The following is a 21,385-nucleotide window of genomic DNA, read 5'->3' on the forward strand; positions in this document are numbered from 1 at the left end:
TATACATTTTGCATATCTTGCTTCTTCTAATTTAATAATATTTCTTTTCTTTTTCAACAGTGGTTGACTGGAAGAGATCGCTCTAATCTAAATCGGTATGGCCGCCAGTTGCCATCCTTTTCATTTAATTTTGTAAATTTTATTGTGTTATTGCGACGAAGTATTAGTAAATAAATAATTAAATAAGTACTATACAAAACTAAAAGTTTATTTTTTATATTTTTTCTTTCCATAAAAACTTCTCTGAGTTCAAGGCATTAATTAAAAAAATACTCGTATGCCTCTAGCCATCTTTGTATTTGTGCTTAGCTTTGTTGCTTTGCTCTTTCGATTAATTTCTATTTATATAGATTATTTAGTAGCTTAGATAAGCAACCGATCTATGGCAAAGATTTAACAATAGGAATGCCTTACTTTGCACAGCATTATTAGCAAACTTACATTTGGTAGTAGCCTAACTCTTACGGCGATTTCTCACTTGATTTTAACGTTACCATAACCCTCTGGAGGACTGGATTCAACGAAAAAAAAATACTAGAAAATTCACTAAGAAAATAATAGTATACGGCTATTGACATTACGTGAAATTTTATAAAAACTACTTGACAATAATTTTACCCATGATTCGTCGAGCTGACGAAAACTATACGACAGTTGTAAGTACATCTTGAAACGTTATATGGGAATTAAAAAATGTTACAATTGAATTAGAGTAATTCAGTTATTTTTCATCACAAGATTTATTCATACGTCTTACATGTACATACTAAATGGAAACTATAATATTAGAAGTCTAATATTAAGTTGACAATATTTTTTGGGATGATGACAATGATGTTGATGTGTAGTTAATAATAATTATGTTAGTATTCATAACCGCTATTATATATTATAACTACCAAATGTTCGTTTAGACAGCAAAAATTTAATGAGGTACAAAACTTATCAAAATTAAATTTTTGGAGTACTTTAAAGTACTAGTTTTAGTTATTTCGGGCCGTTATGTTCAATGTTTAAAGAACTTTATTTCACATTAAAAAAAACAGAAATATTTTATTTACATGAGAAACTTAATATTAATATGTATACATATATACGAGCGAGATACACGTCGCCATTAGCCGTCACAATTTTAGTCAACTATGTTCATTCTAACATGTTCAAGAGCATAGGCCCTAATTAAAGCTTCAAGTTAACGCCTTTTATCTTACGCTCTGTATCGGCAGAGCTTTTCTCGTTCAAGGAATAGGTATCGCAATTTAGTGAGGAAATACTGCAAGGACAAAACTTTAAATATGTTTCAATTTTTCATTTATATATTTACTATTATTATTACATGTAGGTTAAGGATATTGTAAATACTATATCGAAAATGTATTTCACAATTTACTAAGATCACACACAGACATCAATATATCTTATGCATTTCAATATGCAATACAAACTGTGTATGAACAACAATTAGATAATTCTTTATTTAAAATTTTAATTATTATGTTTTCAATGTCAATATAGTATTAAAAAGTGAGGAGTCGTATTCACAAGTTGAGGTGGTGGTCAACTTGTATGATTCACTACGCTCCACCTAAGGGTAATAAACTCTGACAATAGCCTGCTTATTATATTTATAAATATTTCCCATGTCCAGGAATTTGATGAGTACTTGAGTGACTAATCAATTTATTTTATTCGGTTTAATAGGGTTTTTTTATTGTTAATTATTGGTATGGTATCTTAAAATCACGCCGTATTCTCCAGGCTGACCTATTTGTCATAAAAAATTGCCAAAATTTATTTCTCGAACGCATAGCTCTAAGTATTTGGCATCTTAAATAATGCTCATAATTGTTTGCTCTGATATCTGACGGGTTACTATGGTTTACTTATTCAAATGGCATTATATCATCGTCTCTTATGAATGTAGATTATTTTCAACGAGGATGTGCAAAAAGGCAGGCTTATAACTTACTACGGTCATTTATAAACCTTATTACATTTAATAAAATTAAGTCCCTCACTTGCGTCTGTGTGTCTGCATAAACGCGATTAATTCACAAATTACCAAACCGATTTTGGTACGCTTTTCACCAAATACGTAAAAACTGCTATTGACAAGGAAACACGTTGCTGGTATCTCAAATTAAATTTAGTCAAAAACATAGTTTTAGTCACTTTTACGTAAGCGGTTTCGATTGTTCCTCGTAGTACCTACATTACTATCAGCGTCTACAAACTGTATATAATGTTAAGTGTGCCCGCAGTAAACAAACCTCAGTCTTGTTGCATTAGCGGCAGTACATTAGTCGTAAAAATGTATCGGTTTGTCCTTTTCTTAAGTTTAATTTCCTACGCAGCGTCGAAGTGTTAGTATCAATATTTCAATTAGAATTTTTTACTTTCCATAAAAAACAATAAAGATGTTTATTTGGGTGATATTCACATTTCGAATTCGATATGTTCTGATTTAGCTGAGCTCTCTACTTTTTCTGTTTTAGCTGAGCTCTCATGTAAACATGTTCGCGAATTCGTGGATAGGCACAATTATTGGAGGTTGAAATTGGCGAAAGGTGAAATACCTAATCAACCGGCGGCATCGAAAATGAATTATATTGTAAGTTTTATCTTAAGTAAATGAGTAGTGATAATAACAGCCAAAATAAATAAGTAACATTCAATATTTTTTCTAGATTTGGGACGAGGAGTTGGCAGCTAAAGCAGCTAAATGGGCCTCCAATAATGAATTTAAGCATAACCCGGATAGAACTGTCGGTAAGTTATTTTATATGGCATTCTATTTTATTTTGGTTAAATAATATGTCAATTAAACGTTATTCATGTTTACTTCCGAAAAGCGTGCGATACCAAGGTATGTAATAAGGCAAGATAAGAGGACAATAATTGCTTTTTACAATGTCGTTCTGAATTTTTATTCGAATATAAAAATATATTTAAATTAAAACACTTTTTTACGGATTAAAGTTATGTATTATTGTATTTAAAGTAAATTATTATTTAAAAGCACGCAAACCGTCGGTTAATTTAAAATTATGTTTAAATAATTATAAGTTTAAATACAATAATACATAACTTTAATCCGTAAAAAAGTGTTTTTCTTTAAATGTGTAATAGTTATATTAATAAAAAAGACAATACTATAAAAAATATATTTAGGAAAATATTCCCAATATTGCTGTATAATTTTAACTGTGTGAAGGCATAGCCGTTTTGACGTGGGACGCTCATCCGTGATAATCGTAGGTTCGAACCCCGGCCGTATAATTTTTAAAATGATATAATGAAGTGATTACTTCTATATCTACAATTTTGTTTTCGTTATGCATTAGGTATAAGTCACACATTTAAAAACTGTTGATTCAGAAATGGTTGAATCGACGACAATTTTTTACTAAATTATTTAATGTTCTAGGTTCAAATCGCTTTACTACCGGTGAAAATATATTCTGGACAGCTTCCACTGATCTATCATACAAATTTGAACCAAGAAGTGCAGTGGATTCCTGGTTCAGTGAACACAAAGACTTTAACTACGGACCTTTGGAATCTTGGCAATTTCAGCCTTCTGCTAAGATGATTGGTCATTACACACAGGTGAGTTAAGATTGGATAATCATTTATTCCTTTTGGAATGGTTTTAGTGCTGTAATGAAGCCGAACTAATGAAAATGAATATAATAAATTAAGCCTAAATAACTATCTCCGTTATTCACCTATACATGCCCCGCTCGAAAACGTAGATTAACAAACTTAAAATTAAAAAGTATCATTTCGGTATGACTGCGTTTCAAAAAAGTCATCAAGCAAAACTAAATACACTAACGAAATTTTATCCAATCCCTACAGATCAAACTGATAACCTCCATTTTTTTTAACTCGACTTGTAATAGCCACATCGCGTACGTTTTGGATTGAATTGTATTTTAGTGCATTATTTTTATTTCAGGTGGCATGGTCCGACTCAATTTATTTAGGCTGCGGAGTGTCTAAAGTATATAAAAATGGATGGGTTAATTACTACGTTGTATGCAACTATGGACCGACGTAAGTAGCAAAGAAATGATTAAAACCTTTTAAACGCAAATACAAATTAATTACATAATTAGACTCCCTGATTTTGTTATTTTGTTTTTTTTAACACAATTTTCAGTGATAAGTCGAAATAATATCTAATATGAGTATTTAAATTTTGCGTTATGTTTAGTGAGATTATATTATATTCTAAATTACTAGAATGCTAACGCATTTTAATAATTGGGAGTAATTTATATGTTTGTAGAATTGACACTATTTTCTATTGACATATTTTTAACAAGACAGAAAAAAAATCCTATCTGGATTTTTGCACCCATCAAAATGTTTCAGATGTCAACTTGACCTCGTTAATATGGCAACATTTCTATAGACTATAATAGTATCGTATCGTTTTCTGTTAAATTGACGTTGTAGTCTTTGTCTTAGAATGACGAGTTTTTCAATTTTATAAATTACGTGTACTGGATAGCCTGCCTACATTTATTTTCTGTAATAAAAAAATAGAAAAGTTGCAAATTAATTTTGTCAATTTTATAATCTGACTTTCTAACTTAGCATAAATTACACACATGTTTATAATCATTTTTTTACAGTGGAAATTACTTGGGCAGGACCCCCTATCCCGCAGGACAGCCGAGTGGCCAGCTCGTATGTGCCAACGATTGCAGTAGATTCTACGGAGACAAGTGTTGATATGATAAATGTATTTTAATTTAAGTTCTGCTATTGGTTTCAATTATATTTATTCCGAAATGAAATATATGTTTTAATTATTCTATATGCGATATAATTTTGCTTTAATATTCTGAGTAAAATGAAATTGTATAAGTAAAGGCTGAGATTGTGATTATAATTAAGAGTATTTAAGTTGAGATATTAAACGTTAGATATAGTATTCAGAATTAGCGCCTTTGTTGATTTTTTTAATGAAAACTACGTTGTCAAACTCGTGGTCGATATGCTGAAAACAAGGCTTAATTACTTTCTAAGCGCTCATGTTTTTAATCTCTTTTAAAAATGAATTAGTATTTTTAAAATACTCAGCAACGTAGACATACTCAATAAACTGGTTGAGACTAGATATCACATTTTATGTATGATATTACAAATTATTTAGATAATATGGATTACCTAAAATACATATATCTTTTTAGTAATTGTATACTAACCAAACATCGGACTGTAGATATTATTAAAAATACATTCATCTTCCTATCTACCGTCATATTTTATTATATTTAAATTATATAAAACATATACAGTTTTAAGGAATTTAAAATATAAATAAAAACAAGCTCGTTTTGCAAAAAGTACAAAAATCTAAGATGTTTCGTTTATCCAGATTCAGAAATTATATTTTAAATATATTTTATCATAACGTTAATCGTATTATCGTAATCTCAATTATACGATATCAATATCAGATAACATGTCATAATTATTTAGGCTTTATAGTTCTTCGACAATAATTGAAATGGTAAGTTTAATTTTGTAATTAAATATTGTTTAACAGACTGGAAACTGATGTTTCAATGACGTGTCTTCTAAAGATTCCGAAAAGTAATCCTTTTTTATAATTTTTAACGTAATAAATGAAATTAAATATATCTTTAAGTTACATAGTTGGGGTTAGTTCAACAATTTTTTAAAATTTAACTTTAACTTCCAAACCGAGATATCAGAAACATAATTCTTGAAGTCTTGTATCCATTCTTCTTTATAGATTCTCTTCATACCCATATTATGCGCAATATCGACCACATGGGCCGAGGAAATGATACTAGACCCACCACTCCGGGTAGATCTTTCATCTCCTGGAGATGTTGAGTACTTGACCACATCGAACGTGTTGACTGGATGGATCAACATGCCTATAGACCACTTTGATCCGCAGAATACTGATACATATAGAATGGTATGCTAAATATAATAATAATTGGTTATTACCCTAATTATTAAACCATATTCACCAGTGTGAATGTGATGTTAGCTCTAGCAAAATTTATAAGTTTTGTAATCTATTCGAGAGATTTGAGTTTCTTTTCTTTTTTTTTTATTTCAGCGCTTTATGTCCAATGATCAATTTTTTGGCGGCGATGGCTCACCGCTTTATATTCTTGTGGGAGGGGAGTGGGACATCGTTGAAGGCTGGTTAAGAGCTGGGAATATGTATCTCTCAGCGCAGGAAAACAAAGGTTACATGTTCTATACAGAACATAGATATTATGGAGAGTCGCTTCCATACCAGTATGTATCTGTTTGAAGTCATTGTACAAGATGTTATATTATATAATATATAGTATTGTATGTCGTCGTTTAAATGCGGTGTGAGCAAATTGGTCCTAAGTTCGTGCCTTAAAAACCTTACTTAAGTTGGTTGGTTACAAACATCAGACAACTGGCATTAATGACGTGCGCCGACTGCCAACTCACTAACTTGGTGGATAGAAAGCTGATCATGTGTGCCCACAAAGACAAATTACCTAGGAAACAGATCTTTGCCCTATAATAATAATAATAAAGTGTTTATTCATTTTAAGTAGGTACATTTTCAGTCTTAGGCGTAAGATTTTGAAACCCTTTTAAGTAAAAAAATATCTGTGTCAGGGTTCAAAGCTCTTCCATAAACAAACTTAATTCTTAATTCCTTAAAATAATTACATTAAGTATTTAACCTTATTTTATTTTTTTTCAACACGCCTGAGTACATGAGTAAGTGTGTGGGCGCAAATGTGTGAGTGTGTGAATGAGTGAGTCTGTGTGAGCTCTGTGCGCTTTGTAGACTTTTATGTATAAGTCCTGTCCCTAAGAGAGTTAATTTGATCTCACTGGGGTAGTAAAAATTAAACAAAAGTAGATTCGTTTTAGGATTTTCGGGTCTATATCTCTGAAATTAATGCAACTAAATCAATTTTAAACCTCCAGTAGAATCATTTAACTGAACAATAATTTATCACAAATATTTTGGTTTTTCAGAAATTTCACAACCGAAAACCTACGCTTTCTAAATGTAGACCAAGCGTTGGCTGACTTGGCATATTTTATACGTGAAATGAAAAGCCATCCACGGTTCGCTGAAAGTAAAGTGATTTTATTCGGTGGGTCATACGCAGCTAACATGGTAATTTGGTTCAAACAGAGGTATCCACATTTGGTCGAAGGTGTAGTCGGATCTAGTGGTCCTATTTTAGCCAAAGTAGACTTTACAGGTAACAGTATTTTTCCAATTAGTACAAATATGTACATATTGTAACAAAAATAGACGCTTTAGAATATTCTTAAAAACAAAAATGGACCTGGGCGGGTCACGGATGCCCGCATGAACAAGGAAAAATGGATACCAAGGGTTACTTACTTAAAGGGCGAAGCAAAGGGGGGGCGGCCGGGGCCGCAAATTTATTATTTACATAGAAATTAGTAATTATGATTGGAATTTAAATTTAAGGATAAATGCATGCACATATTATGTAATCATTAATTATATGTTTTAAATATATTATTCATTATGGGAATAAAGAGGCTATAATAATAATTAATATTATGTAGATAGTAAAACTGATTTTCGAGAAACTTAGTGATTTGCGTAACTTGATTCTGTCCTCCTAGCCAAGCTCAACAGATATATATTTCCTATATTATTCCAGGATATTTAGAGGTAGTTCACCGAGCCTTTCAATCGGAATGCGGTGATCAAATGATTGCCACAATCAGACAGGGTATAATTGACACTGTGGCTTCTATGACCACTGAGGAAGGTAGACGAAATTTGGAAAGAACATACAGGTGAATTATATTTAAATTTAAATTTCGCCTTCGACGAATTATTTTATTAGGTAATTAAAAGTATACATATTTTACTGAAAATATCTGCTCCTAACTGTTATAACATAGTAGTCCATAATAAATACTTGAAGGGACGAAACTAACAAGTTACTTATGAACGTTTCATGGAAACGGAGTCGTTCACAATAACTTTCTTATTCTTTCATAAATCTGGCCATGTCTATTGTCAGCAACTCCAAACCATGATTGAAAAGCTAGCGGCTGATCATCCAAGGCTAGTCAATCGTTTTTTCTTTTAATTAAGATAACTTCTCGTAAATTAAGAAAATCAACTCTGATGGGGCAGCCGAAAACGCCTTTAAATATTTTATTGATTCCCGCATTTTGAATATTTTTTTTATTAAAGGGATCAATGAACTATAAGATTAACGGCGATTTATGAAATAAATATATATTATATTTTAAAAAAATATGCTTTTGTTCCTTACATACACAACGCCAACCTCCAATAATAAATGTCAATTAAATGGCTTTAATTAGCCTTCAGGTTCATCAGGTTACTTTAATTCAATTCAATAAAATATAATTTTACTAAGTTTATTACTAAACAATAATAATTAGTGTTTGCATCAGATTACGACCGTTTCTTGTTTTTTCTATTTAGAAAAATCGTTCTTGTTTTAGATCGAAGAAACTATGTTTTTCTACACTTACTGTACCATACAATCTATTTATTTATTATGTATACTAATTGTGTAACAATTTAAATATATTCTTTTATCCTTTTTTACAGATTGTGTAGCCCTCTAAACTATGACAATGAATTCGAGCTGGGATATTTTTCAGGGTTTATAAGTTGGACATTTTCCGGATCCGTACAACAAGCGCGCCCGGGAACACTTCGGTCAATTTGCAATAATTTTGATTCTTACGGTATGATTTATATTAAAATAAAATAAAATACGTTTATTTTGGAACATAAGATCATCTAAGTATCACTTATTAATTACACGTCAATCAATTCGAACTTGTAGGCATCCCTACTCATCGGCAAAGACAGAGGGTGTAGGCCGAGAGAAAAAGCCGGCGTAAAAAACTCTCGGTACTCTTTTAAAAAGCAAATCATCAAACAATATTTAAAACAAATATATCAAATTATTGAATATATTATTATGGACTAATTTATAACTTAAAAATATAATTTCAGGAACAACACCAATGGAAAAGATCGGTGGCTATATTGCAGCCATGCGTGGCATAGTAAATTGTACTAATATTTCTTATGAAAGCTATGTAAACCGCTACAGATATACAAGTGATAATAGTAAGTATTGACCTTTTTGTGGTTTGTTTCGGTGGTCAAAGTAATTAGGAAAATTGCCTATTATTCATCATCTGTATTTGATATTGTTTGAATTGCATAAGGGCTAGTATTTAGGCTTTATAGTTTGTGTGGAAAATTTCATAATTTATCGACATATTTTATGGGAAGTAAAAAATTCCGAACTTTTTTTATTAAAATTTGGGGAAAGTCCTAATTTAATTAAAAACGGTTCAGTAGTGTTTGGAGTGGTCTTGTAATAAATAATATCATTAATTATTCACCTCAGTGTACAAGTATTTCAGACTGGTTATAAAAAAATATAATAATTATCTGATTTTAATTTAATCACTATAAAGGTTGAAGTAGTAAAAATAGACATAGGTAAAAGAGCGCCTTTCAAGAAGACTATATTTTTTTATTCATCAGCTTAGAACACAGCGATTTTTTTTAATTTTTTTTCCAATACGCAAGCAATTTTAATGTTTCTTATTCAATAGTGTTTGCCAGTACTGTTCCACTTTTGGTTTACATACTTTCCACATTTAGTGACACATTCCACTAATTTTTTTTTTTTTTAGGTCGGGCATGGTATTACCAGACGTGTACCGAATATGGTTATTACCAAACAGCCCCACAAAGCGGGACAGTTTTCGACCAATTGCGATGGCTCTCAGTACCATTCTACGTTGATTTATGTAAACAGGCATTCGATCAAAGGTCAGTAATAAAATACTTATATACATGCTTTTAGAATAAAGAAAGATATTTAAAGAGTGTATACTTGTTCTTATTTATTAACTACAGTAGTAGTTTATAGCAAAAATTTCGTTTTTAAACAACTTAAGCGAGTTCATTACGCAATTTGTTATTTGCGTTTAAACTACATACCCATATCAGTTGCTTCAAGACTAATTGAAATTACCCCCATGGCTAAATCAGAAAAATACAACCCATCTTATCGGAAGATGGAATCGCCTTTAATTTCTTTGAAGCCCTGCACGAGTAATTATAGAATATGGAGTAGCATGCACCCTAACTGTCGTTCCGACACGAACAAACACCTGACCATTTATTTTTAAAACCACAAGAGAATCGATTGTTAGTTTTACCACTGCACCTAATATTATATAGAGGAAACTTTTGATTTTAGAATATTTTCAAAATTATATAAAAGCAATCAATACGAATATATCACATTATTTATCACTATTAATTAAACACCATACATGTCTTCTTTTTAAAACTAACAAACGTTTTTCTAAGCTATTGCAAGGGTGCCTTGTGAGGGAAAACAGTTTGCCCCTAATATTGTCTTTTTTTTAGTTAATTATCTGAATTCTTATCTAATTTTATTTGTCGTGCATTTTAATTAAAATGTGTAGTCAGTGTACAAATTTCTATAAGTATCATTAAACCTAATTTATTCCCAAATATTTCAGATTTGACGAAGCCTTCGTAAATGCAGCCGCAGACCGCACCAACAGAGTATTTGGTGGTTTAAATCCTCAAGTGAACAACACAATAAACATCCATGGAGTTATTGATCCCTGGCACGACCTTGGCGTTTATGATCGAGATTTGTCGGAAACATCGCCTACCTACACTGTAGCGAGGTAATTTTAATGTCACACTCACTCCCATAGAGGGCGCTCTTTACAATAATAAATATATAGGTATTTATATATATATATAGGCGCGTTTTGACCGCGCTAAGTCTTACCTTCGCTTTGACTATGCTTTCAATTCGTTGTACATCAGTGATCAGACTCATATAAAACCTCTTTATCAATTGAATACAAATATAATAATAACATAATTAATATACGATATTACTGTCGTTAAGACTCTCTTTAGTCTTTTAAAAATATTTTAATATCATTTAAGAAACATTAAATGAAGCCATGGCTGTTTCAAGGTCTGGGTTATAAATATATAGAAACTTAATCCACAATAATAAAAGGTATCATCTGAAAAAAATAGGATTGGAAGTCATAATTTACTAACCCTTACATTATTTAAAATGTAATAAACCAAATTAAATCGTTTTTTTCAGGGCCTCTCACTGCTTCGACTTGCAAAATTGGCTCACAACTGACACCATACGTATGACTAACGCACAGCAGGCAGCACGAAGACTTATAGCCAGTTGGCTTCGATAAAAATATCGGTTCTTGTAACTACTATGCCTTTTCTTCTTTATCAAGTGCATTGTGAAATATGTATATAAATTCAAGGATAAATTAGGTATACGTAATAAAATAGCTTTATAACAATTCTAGTTTTATTTTCATTTTGAATTAAAAATACATTAAATCCATTAAGTAACCGTGGAAACGGGTAAGGCGAAATAAAAAAAATATATATTCGGATTCCCGATCGTGTCAAGAATACAATTTATTTTCAAATACACAAACGTGACAAATTTCCACAGTAATCCAAAGTTTTGACCGGGGAAACAGATCGAAAAATACATCATAATTAGTCACTACCCGACTACCGATCATCAATGTTCTAAATACACTAATTTCATTAAATTCAAATAACTTCATCTAAATATCGGCAGCATTGTAAATGCACGTACGCTACTGCCCTGAACGAGTCGGTGTGCTTTCGAAATGGCTCTTTTCCACTTTCGATCCTTTTCGGAAACACAACACAAATCGCAGTGCCCATGTGGGGGGAAGGGGGGGGGATAATATACAACTGATATTTAACTGTTGCACATCGCACTACTGTTTTGCAGCGCCATTACTACCGGCCTATGTATTGCCATACGCCAAGCTGCTATCATTTCACATGTCAATTTATATATAATATCACTTATGGCTCAGGTAAATGGGCAGGTCGGGCCGGAGTAGGCACTGTGACGCGCTCAGGGAAGTAACCGGCGTCACCGATTCGTAGCGCTTAAAATAACAAAGCTCAAATTCGAGATGGCCAGTTCACCATTTAAGGGCTTAACGTAACATAATTCATAAATAACACTGGGTTGAAGCATAAACGCGGCCTGCGGGTACTTAAAATTAGCTAAAATGGTGGAACTGCGAGCGTCCCCGAACTAACTCAAATTCAGAAATGACGTTACGCCTACAACACTACTAACGAATACTTATAGAATAGGTGCGAGCGTTAAGCTCCATTACAAATAATCTATAGAGAGAAGTTAGTGTTCGCTCTCGCTACGAAACACACAAGTGTTCAAATATACTGAAATATTTACAATAGTCTAGGAGTTAGTCGCGAGTCAATCCACGATGAGGGGCTTCGGCGTCTCCCAGGGGAAGCCCTCCCGACCGAAGTGGCCGTACGTCGAGGTTCTTTGATATATCGGCGCCTTGAGGTTCAGGTCCCTGCAAAAACCAATTCAATTTCAATTACAAAAATTCTTTATTCAATGTTCAATAACAATTAAAAGCGCTACATGTCCAGTGTACATTATGCAAAAACCAATTGGTTATGAGATCATGAAGTAAACATTGTGCAAAAAAAAAAAGTATTGTTTATGATTACTTAATATTCCTGTTGATTTTCTCTGTACATCCTGCCATAATTATAAATTGACAATAGTTCAAATATATAAAAATTGTAGAAAATATCATATAATTTAAATTAATATTATTCAGAAATTAAATAACTTACTTGACAATCTTGCCCGGTCTCAGGTCAAAGTTCTTGAGAATGATGGAGAGCAGCTCTTGCTGTGTCTTGTGCGAGGTACCGTAGTCGAACACTGTGATCGACAGCGGCTTCGCTACTCCGATGGCGTATGCGACCTGCGAATATTATAATATTATATTATAAGATTATCTTATAAGATAATAAGATTTTTTAATACTAAGGGCCTGTTTCACAATCCCTGGATAAGTTCCAAATAAGCTATTTGTTACTTATTGGTAGGATAAATAGTATTTTTGCGTTTCACGACTGTCAGATAGCGCTATACGTCATGAAATTCGAAGTATATTATTCGGAACTTTTATCTTTCGAATAATTTATGTGTTGCATAGCTATTTGACACTTTATATATACATTGTGAAACAGGCCCTAAATGTGGTAATATTTCCAATGGACGCTGCATATGCTAAAATTTTAATTAGAAGAATCACTCTTTATTTTAATCCATTCCATTGACTGGAGGGTTTCCATGAAGACACATCCAAACAGTCAGTGCCTCCCGCTGACAATTATTGTAAAATGCTAGAGATGTTAAGTAATTTGAATAATACATTTGCATCTTTGGATTATGTAAAACAAATTTACATACCAAAATAGTTTACAAGAAAATACAGTAATGAGGCAATATTACACTAGCACTGAAGAATTTTCTTAAGAAGTACATATGTGAGAGATATACCTCATCTCATCTCACAAACATAATTTAAATAAAAATTACAGTGATACTGTAATTATCATTATTTAGTACGTACATGTTTTAATGAGTAAGAATTATGAACAACTTTCGAGAAACAAGCCTAGAAATTATATTTTTTTTTACATTTAATTTCTACACAATTTGATTTTCTTTGTCAATAAAATGTTGAATTAAAATATGAATTTCCACTTGTTTTGTGCCTTTTGTTATTTTTACTGGGTGACCCCACCTGAACCATGCATCGCCTGCAAAGGCCGGCCTTTACTAGAGACTTGGCAACCCAGCGGGCAGCGTAAGCAGCAGATCTGTCCACTTTGGTGAAGTCTTTGCCGGAGAAAGCACCTCCGCCATGGGCACCCCAACCGCCATATGTGTCCACTATTATCTTGCGACCGGTTAGACCAGCATCCGACTGAAAGATTAATATACAAATTAAATAAATTGGAGGTTATTTATATCAAAAGTTATTTAAAAGCATTATTTGGATTGAGAATACATTGTGTATAAAATGGCGTTTTATACAGCGCATATATTTGCGTAAATTAGAAAATACTGTGGCGTAAACGATTAGTCTTCATTAATTGAGTAAAATTTTTTGTTTCACATTGTCAAATTTATTAAATGGATTCTCAAATTCATTCTTTTTTTATTTATTCATATTTGTACTTGTATTTTTTAGGCATACACATTGTTTTAGAATGAAGAAAATATGACATCACAAATTTAACACACTTACAAAGGAACAAAAGAAACGGCCACAAAATAAACAAAAATAAAACAAAACAAAAAATTCATTTCAGATAGTAACAAAAAAAAAATCCTGTAAAGAAAATAATCACAAAATGAAAATTATATTTTTCAATCAGTGTGAAATTTCATATAAATTATACTTTCCGTCATATGAAAATTAAACTTAAACTTTTTAAGGCTTCTTCCTTACCTGAGGTCCACCAATGATGAACAAACCACAGGGATTGATGTGTACAACAGTTCTTTCATCAAGGTACTGAGATGGTATCACCTCATTGATCACCTTGTTTCTTATTTCTTCACGGAGAGTTTCCAAGCTTATCTATAATTAATATTAATTAAAGCCCATTAGTTAAAGTTGGCCATAAAAGTTCTCAAAATATGGTGAAGCGGACAATAAACTTTCTTAAATCCTTCTTCCTTTTAGAGTAGTTGAAATTGATAATAACTCCAAAAGTGTAATAAGAAATAATATAATACCTATCTGTCAGGCCTGGGTGAAACAGTAATCTAAATTGATATGCACAGAAGACTAATCCCTCAAAAAGTTTAATAGACGCATGATTGTATCGATGGAACAACTTTTACATATAACTTGACAATATAATAACTTGTTAATAACAATTTTAGATTTGTGGGTTGAATAATAACGCAAAATAATTAAAATCCATTTCATAAGTCTAATTTCACTAAAATACTACTATACTATACATAAATATACTAATAATATACTTATAATACATTATTGAAAGGTACACTACAAACTTTCTATAGAAATACAGTAAATAAAATAAAATTGGCTGTAAAAAGATAAAGATTTATCTTTTTACAGCCAATTAAACCTAAGTGATATAAAAATGTATGTTGGGTACAATTATATATAATAGGTATAATTTCAGTTATAATTCAAATAGCCTTGACTAATAAATAGATAACCTACTTATTGAATCGTGACACCTAAAGTTATCTAATTCCTGTCTGTTAAACCAAACATATTTTTAAAGATTTAATATAAGAGATGAAGTCAAATTGACAAAGGCATCAACTGTCAAATGTTATCACTAAATGTTTTATCACTTTTCCGTGTATGACGTAACCTTCAATTATGTTTTTAATTATTAATCAATTCTGTGAAAACAATTAAAATGCTAATATATAGATTTACATATTTAATGTTTTCACATTGAATTCAATATTCAAATTGTAATAATATGTAAATGTATGAATCTTTCTCACAAAATTCATACATTTCTCTGGTTCATAGAGAAGGTCTGTGAAAAGTAAAAATAATAGGAATTTGTCCTTCAAAGCTGGATAGTGTTTTCCTAGAAATTCCAAAAAAAGTTCAGAAAATCAAATGAAAAGTATATAGTACCCTACCTTCTCCGAATGCTGTAGAGAAACAACAACAGTATGAACTCTTTGGGGAACAGTTGCACCACCAGCAAATATGTACTCGCATGTGACCTGAAACAATATTTTTTTATTTATATTTATTTATAATATCATTACTAGATTATACTTTTGTATCCATATATTACGGATAGTCGATCCTACTAACATTTATATTAGTAGGATCGACTATCCGTAATATATGGATTTTATAAATAATAACAAAATCTTATAAATAATTCCTTTCAGTAGTTTTGTGAATGACGTGTTTCTGTTTGTTCTCAACACAATCATGTCTTTGAAGAAATATTTTAAGAACCTTCACAGATAAAATGTAACCCCACACTTTTGATACTATTGTTATTATACAATTTAAATAACAAAGAAGATTGTTATATTTCACCAGTTCACTTAAATAGAATTTAAGCATTCAATTTAAAGATACAGTTTTGGTGATTTACTTGCATAAAGCTTATGGCATATAGAACCATGAAGGACCGGGATTTGATTCCCGGCAACAATTGATAGTTGTTGCTAATAAGCATTTACCTAAAGAGCTACTTGTCTTAAAATAATATCCAGGGCTGATGGGCGGTAATGTAATATTATAATATATAATATCATCAATATTTTTGAATTCTAATTTTAAATGTTTAAAAGCTTAAATAAAGGGTATTACTTGTGTCTTGGAGTCAGGTCGAGCCCACCAAAACTCTCCATTTCGTCGGAGCTCAGCAATTTTCTGGTTTAGTCTGTGAGCCAGCACCACAGTTAAGGGCATACATTCTTCTGTTTCGTCAGTAGCATATCCAAACATTAATCCCTGTTGAGATGTAAACATTTGAATAAGAATCTAAGAATATTAGAATAGAACATAGAACATAAAGATAATCAAATTTAAAATAAAAGACTAGAACTCGATAATTTTTTTAAACACAATGTTTTCTGAAAATAAAATAAGTCCATCTATATATTAGAGAATTTCAGTCAAATACAAAAAAAAAGTGTACAGGCTGCAACAATGTTTTGAACTCAAAATCAAGGTATATTGGAAAGTATATATTCAATTGATATTGATACAATTATTATTGTTACTTATCATCTAACCCAACTTGAGCAGGTCATCCGTGTGATTAAGGGTAACACTCACAGTCGAGACTGAAGAGAATAAACCCAATGGGTCTTAATGCAACATCTCAACTCAACTGAATATCACCATAATGGCTAATGATTTTTGAAAGCCCAGTAAATGTGCACAATGAGAATCGATTGCTTTGATGTTATTGATGATCATAAGTTAGAAAACATAAAACAAATGAAACATTCAAGCTCTTTGGACACCAGTACCTTTTGTACAAAACCTATTTATATTTGAACGCTAGATTTTCATTAACAGTATCAGTACTACTATGCTAATTATCAGTAATGATACTTTACTTAGTAAAAGTAAAACTAACAATTGTTATGTGCATATATAAAAGGAAAAACACATACAATTCATTTTGCAACAAATTCAAAGGGTCACACCTTCATTTACATAAAAATATACAGATTAAATAGAATTTTTATAATTTCAAAGAAACTGATGTTGTGTCTAATGTATGTTTTATAAAATATGATTATTAGAAGTTGTAATATTAAGTAGTAATTAGTATAAATATTGTTTTTCTTTCAGCATCCTTGACTTTTATATATTTTGTTTGTTATACCATTTATATATTTAGTATCTATATTGACTAAATCTTAATACTTTAGACTTAGAAGGCTGATCACCTACTTGTCTAATACAAATGACGACAAAACAGATACAATGTGATTTGTAAAGGATGTATCATGTATTTTAATTATTAAATCTCCTACATTTAAAAATTCCTAACTAGTGGCATACCTGATCACCAGCCCCAACTTCTTCATCATTTCTGTTCTCATGCACCCCAGCAGCAATGTTTGGTGACTGTTGGTCCAGTGCCAGCATCACGCTGCATGTCTTGTAATCAAACCCTGACCCAACATGCATTATCAATTAAATGTTTATTTATGGTGTTATAATATATCCAACATCTAACTCCTCATTAACGTTTCAGTTAAGATTGTTGTTTACACCATATATGTATGATGATACACTGACTAATGACTTAAGTCCTAACAAGCATGCATTTCCCTATATTGACCATGATATCCCAATTCGTGCAGTGCCGAGAAGTATACCTGATCTCCAGCCCCCAAGTCAGATTCATCTCTGTCCTGATATACCCCTTCGGCAATGTTGGGACTTTGTTCTTCAATTGCCACTAACAAATTTAGTGTTCTCCAATCAAAACCTAGTGCATGAAACACAATTTAGACTACTTTTAATTGGAGGTCAAGAGACAATTTTGAACCGTGTTCAATATCACTGTCTGGCTTGCTGCCAATTGATAATAATTATGTTTGTTTACTAATATTATTTAACTTTCCACAAACCTTTGGAAGAATCATCATAGCCAATATGTTTAACAGTTTCCCTCACAACCTTTTGATAGTCAACAAAAGCCTTTGATGTTATTTCACCACACAGCAGTACCATGCCCGTCTTTGTTACTGTTTCTATAAATAAACACAATATAAATACTAATAGCGAACATTTATTGGTATCGAATATCTGTACATGGGGAGATTGCGCGAGAACTTACCACATGCAACTTTTGCGTCCGGGTCTTGAGCTAAATGAGCATCTAATATTGCATCACTTATTTGATCACACATCTTGTCTGAAATAAAATATTGAAATTTCACATTTAATACATGTAAATAATTCAATTGGTTGCGGTTGGTCCAACCACGTGTTTTGATTATTTCAAACCATAACATGACCCAGAACATGTGATGTAATTGAATTTACATCTTACACCACATTAAAATCGGTGAAGTGTTTAAGTACTTTTTCATACAAAAAGAAAACAAAGTGGTCGTACATGTAATATCTGCGCACATGTTTTAAGTCGGCCATTTTTTATATATTTTCATTATTCCCGTATACTGAAGAACTAACCTGGATGACCCTCGCCCACTGATTCTGAAGTAAATAGAAACAATGATCCATCTTCCATATCATAACTGTGGCCATTCGATTTTGCAAAGCCATTCATTTTCGATGTTTCCGGCATTCTGAATTTAGAGTTAGCTCACAAAAATAACACGATTAAACCTCTCGTAATAATACTGTGGAAAAGAGGCCCGGCGCGCGCTCACACTGATATTTATAACGTTGGGGTGGCGCTATAGTATTCAAAACATAAGCCAATCACAATCGTCGTATTTGACACTGCTCGTCAAAATCTGGGCTGCTATTGGCAGTTTTATTTTGTTTTCGTTTGGTATAACCTAAAAGTTTCTTGTGTAATCTGTGATGATATGAAAACTGGCGCGTATTCTAATAAAATATTAGGTACATGGAATTATCATAACTCCTTATATATAAAATAATTATATTATATATAAATTAATCAAGCTGAAACATTTAAAAACGAAATTATTATTTGAAAATATTTTTTAAATGTTATATGGCATTTTATAACATTTTTTTAAAAATCATTTATTCACAGGAATACTATATGACAAATTATGATACCTTTGCTGAAAACACAAGTTGACACAAATGGTTAAATAATCACTGAACGCTCACTAGTAAGAACGGCTCCCGACTGGAATCATACGCAAACTGACTCCAAAACTCGCATGTCCATAAACTTAAAGATTAGTACACAAAGAGTGTGATTAAATATGTATTTATTCATTTTAGTCTAAGAGCTGCCGCTTGAATATCGAATATTTTTATAATAGTGAATTGCTGTTGAATATTTGAAAAAAATGTGTATTGCGATTTTTATTTCTTAAAACGATATTTGTATAATATAAAATTTTGTAAATAACCTACAAATATAATATATATAATAACCGGCAAAGCAAAATAATTAATCGGTAGTTTTAATTTTACGTATTTATTTGTTTTTAGACCGACCAAACAAAATTTATTACATTTTAACATTAAGTCGTTTTTTATTATCTATACATTTTCAATGTTACCCCTAGGTAACATTATTATTATGACGATTTAAAATATTTAATTATCGCATTCGTCAATCATCGCAAAATTTGTTAAAGCTCTAAATTTCTGATGATTTAGTATTTATCTCTTAAACTGTTAGTACATGACCTAATGACGTAATTTGGTGTGAGAGTTCATCGATAACTTTATAGAATTTGTTGATATTACGTATCTAAATACGCGATTATTTGCTCAAAAACAAGCCAGAAGTATTGAAAAAATAATTGTTCATATCGCTCAAAAGAGTTAAATATAAAACACATTAGGTACTTAATCGGGTAGACAGCAGAAACACTAGAAAATATTTCTTATTATTACCTATATGTTTACGTATTTTTTTTTGTGTTGTTTACTTTCATATTCAGATATTTATTCGTTGAATCTAGGCATAAAAGATAAGGAAAAGAAGACAATCAATAAAATATCACGCAGTGTGTAATTATGGCGTTTCATTTTTTCACGAGTAATCTTCAGGATTGACCTTTTGATACGATGACTCATTTGCTTGCTCATGCTTGATCATGCTAACTCTTATTATTTACGAAAATAATTCTTACTTACGTCCTTTTTTATTGTAAACTATACTAATATTATAAAGAGGAAAGATTTGTATGTAATTATGTTTGTAAGTGGGAACGAAATGGCTCAAACAGTACTGGACCGATTAAAAAAATCTTTCACCATTTGAATGCTACATTATCACTGATTAAAATAGACTATAAACAAGAAGAGAATCCTACTAAAACCAAAATAATGTCTAACCCAGAGTGTTAAAAAAACCTGTAAAATATCTTTCATCGCATTCCCTACGAAAACTATTGAAGATGGAAAAAATAATGTTCCAGAATATTAAAGAACATAATATTATCAATATAAAACAAAAATTTAATAAATAAATGTCTCCCAGGCGGAGCCCGGACGGGCTGCTGGTAAATAATAAATTAGTCACATATGTAAGGCTTATTTAACTTGTTTATTAGAAATATCAAAGTACACGGTCATGCTACCATTTCACATTCAATTTAATATTCATCATACAGTTAAATAAGTCAGAAAATAATATATATTTTTTAAATATACATTGTTATATTTTATTGTCAGAAAGGTAAATTGCAAGACACGATTCCGTATGGTATACAGGGCGTCCCACGGCGATGCCACACGGAGGGAAAGTACCTTAAATGTTAATGATAGGATATTTTACTGAAAGAAGACATCGTTTAATTTTTAATAATAAGTAGAACTGCATTCACGGATTTTTTGAAAATCGCCTACCTCAACCGGGAATCGAACCCGCCAAATGTGACAGTAAAATTTCATGTATTTTAAATAGCGTTTGTAAGGGCTACTCATAAGCATTATTTTTTCCTTAATAACCTAGCATATTAAATGAAACTAAAAACATAAAATTTTACATTTTATTTAAAAAATAATAATTTACCAAATGCTCAAAATGTGATCCGTTGTTGTTGTCTGTTGTATACAAATTCTCACTCTTTTAATAATTTCTCTCCCTGTCGATTTACTTATTTTTGCATGGTGGATGTTTAAAATAATACATCTAAGTTCATTTTGTAACTCCTACACACTGTTGTACCGGTTCCTGTAAACTAAATCTTTTACATAA

At 31.3% G+C, this 21,385-nt stretch overlaps 3 protein-coding genes across 5 annotated transcripts; 2 read left to right on the plus strand and 1 right to left on the minus strand.

The window, feature by feature from the left end:
• Nucleotides 1-2,209: 2,209 nt before the first annotated feature.
• On the plus strand, nucleotides 2,210-4,808 carry LOC110996485 (venom allergen 5). Its single transcript, XM_022264162.2, has 6 exons — nucleotides 2,210-2,363; nucleotides 2,496-2,611; nucleotides 2,688-2,769; nucleotides 3,428-3,609; nucleotides 3,962-4,059; nucleotides 4,644-4,808. Exons 1-6 carry the CDS (start codon nucleotides 2,243-2,245, stop codon nucleotides 4,741-4,743), a joined length of 699 nt encoding a protein of 232 aa, XP_022119854.1. The 5' UTR covers nucleotides 2,210-2,242; the 3' UTR covers nucleotides 4,744-4,808.
• A 641-nt stretch (nucleotides 4,809-5,449) lies between these two features.
• On the plus strand, nucleotides 5,450-11,430 carry LOC110996501 (putative serine protease K12H4.7). Its single transcript, XM_022264209.2, has 10 exons — nucleotides 5,450-5,527; nucleotides 5,774-5,965; nucleotides 6,113-6,297; nucleotides 7,027-7,259; nucleotides 7,695-7,833; nucleotides 8,627-8,766; nucleotides 9,041-9,157; nucleotides 9,736-9,874; nucleotides 10,597-10,770; nucleotides 11,211-11,430. The coding sequence occupies exons 1-10, from the start codon at nucleotides 5,525-5,527 to the stop codon at nucleotides 11,314-11,316; spliced, it is 1,428 nt and encodes a 475-aa protein (XP_022119901.2). The 5' UTR covers nucleotides 5,450-5,524; the 3' UTR covers nucleotides 11,317-11,430.
• Nucleotides 11,431-11,518: 88 nt separating this feature from the next.
• LOC110996502 (S-adenosylmethionine synthase) lies at nucleotides 11,519-19,410 on the minus strand. 3 transcript variants are annotated; one of them, XM_022264210.2, is made up of 11 exons: nucleotides 19,282-19,410; nucleotides 18,703-19,034; nucleotides 18,344-18,421; nucleotides 18,135-18,257; nucleotides 17,560-17,672; nucleotides 16,351-16,494; nucleotides 15,660-15,746; nucleotides 14,470-14,601; nucleotides 13,759-13,941; nucleotides 12,797-12,930; nucleotides 11,519-12,507 (listed from the first exon to the last, which is right to left on the minus strand). In XM_022264210.2, exons 2-11 carry the CDS (start codon nucleotides 18,815-18,817, stop codon nucleotides 12,402-12,404), a joined length of 1,215 nt encoding a protein of 404 aa, XP_022119902.1. In that variant the 5' UTR covers nucleotides 18,818-19,034; nucleotides 19,282-19,410; the 3' UTR covers nucleotides 11,519-12,401. The 3 variants fall into 3 exon arrangements, with proteins under 3 accessions (XP_022119902.1, XP_022119903.1, XP_045487572.1); XM_022264211.2 differs by lacking the exon at nucleotides 17,560-17,672 and adding an exon at nucleotides 17,880-17,992; XM_045631616.1 differs by having other exon boundaries at nucleotides 19,336-19,351.
• Between the last annotated feature and the right edge of the window lie 1,975 nt (nucleotides 19,411-21,385).

The sequence above is a fragment of the Pieris rapae genome, chromosome 2, assembly GCF_905147795.1.
Source record: "Pieris rapae chromosome 2, ilPieRapa1.1, whole genome shotgun sequence".
Lineage (NCBI taxonomy): Eukaryota > Metazoa > Arthropoda > Insecta > Lepidoptera > Pieridae > Pieris > Pieris rapae.

Coding starts and splice junctions, on each gene's coding strand:
- LOC110996485 (XM_022264162.2), top strand. CDS start 2,243: ATGTTAAGTGTGCCCGCAGTAAACAAACCTCAGTCTTGTTGCATTAGC. Junction 2,364..2,495: donor TTCCTACGCAGCGTCGAAGT/GTTAGTATCAAT, acceptor TTTCTGTTTTAG/CTGAGCTCTCATGTAAACAT. Junction 2,612..2,687: donor CATCGAAAATGAATTATATT/GTAAGTTTTATC, acceptor TATTTTTTCTAG/ATTTGGGACGAGGAGTTGGC.
- LOC110996501 (XM_022264209.2), top strand. Junction 6,298..7,026: donor GGAGAGTCGCTTCCATACCA/GTATGTATCTGT, acceptor TTGGTTTTTCAG/AAATTTCACAACCGAAAACC. Junction 9,875..10,596: donor AAACAGGCATTCGATCAAAG/GTCAGTAATAAA, acceptor CAAATATTTCAG/ATTTGACGAAGCCTTCGTAA.
- LOC110996502 (XM_022264210.2), bottom strand. CDS start 18,817: ATGCCGGAAACATCGAAAATGAATGGCTTTGCAAAATCGAATGGCCAC. Junction 18,258..18,343: donor GGACGCAAAAGTTGCATGTG/GTAAGTTCTCGC, acceptor GTTTATTTATAG/AAACAGTAACAAAGACGGGC. Junction 14,602..15,659: donor CTCTACAGCATTCGGAGAAG/GTAGGGTACTAT, acceptor TATTAATTATAG/ATAAGCTTGGAAACTCTCCG.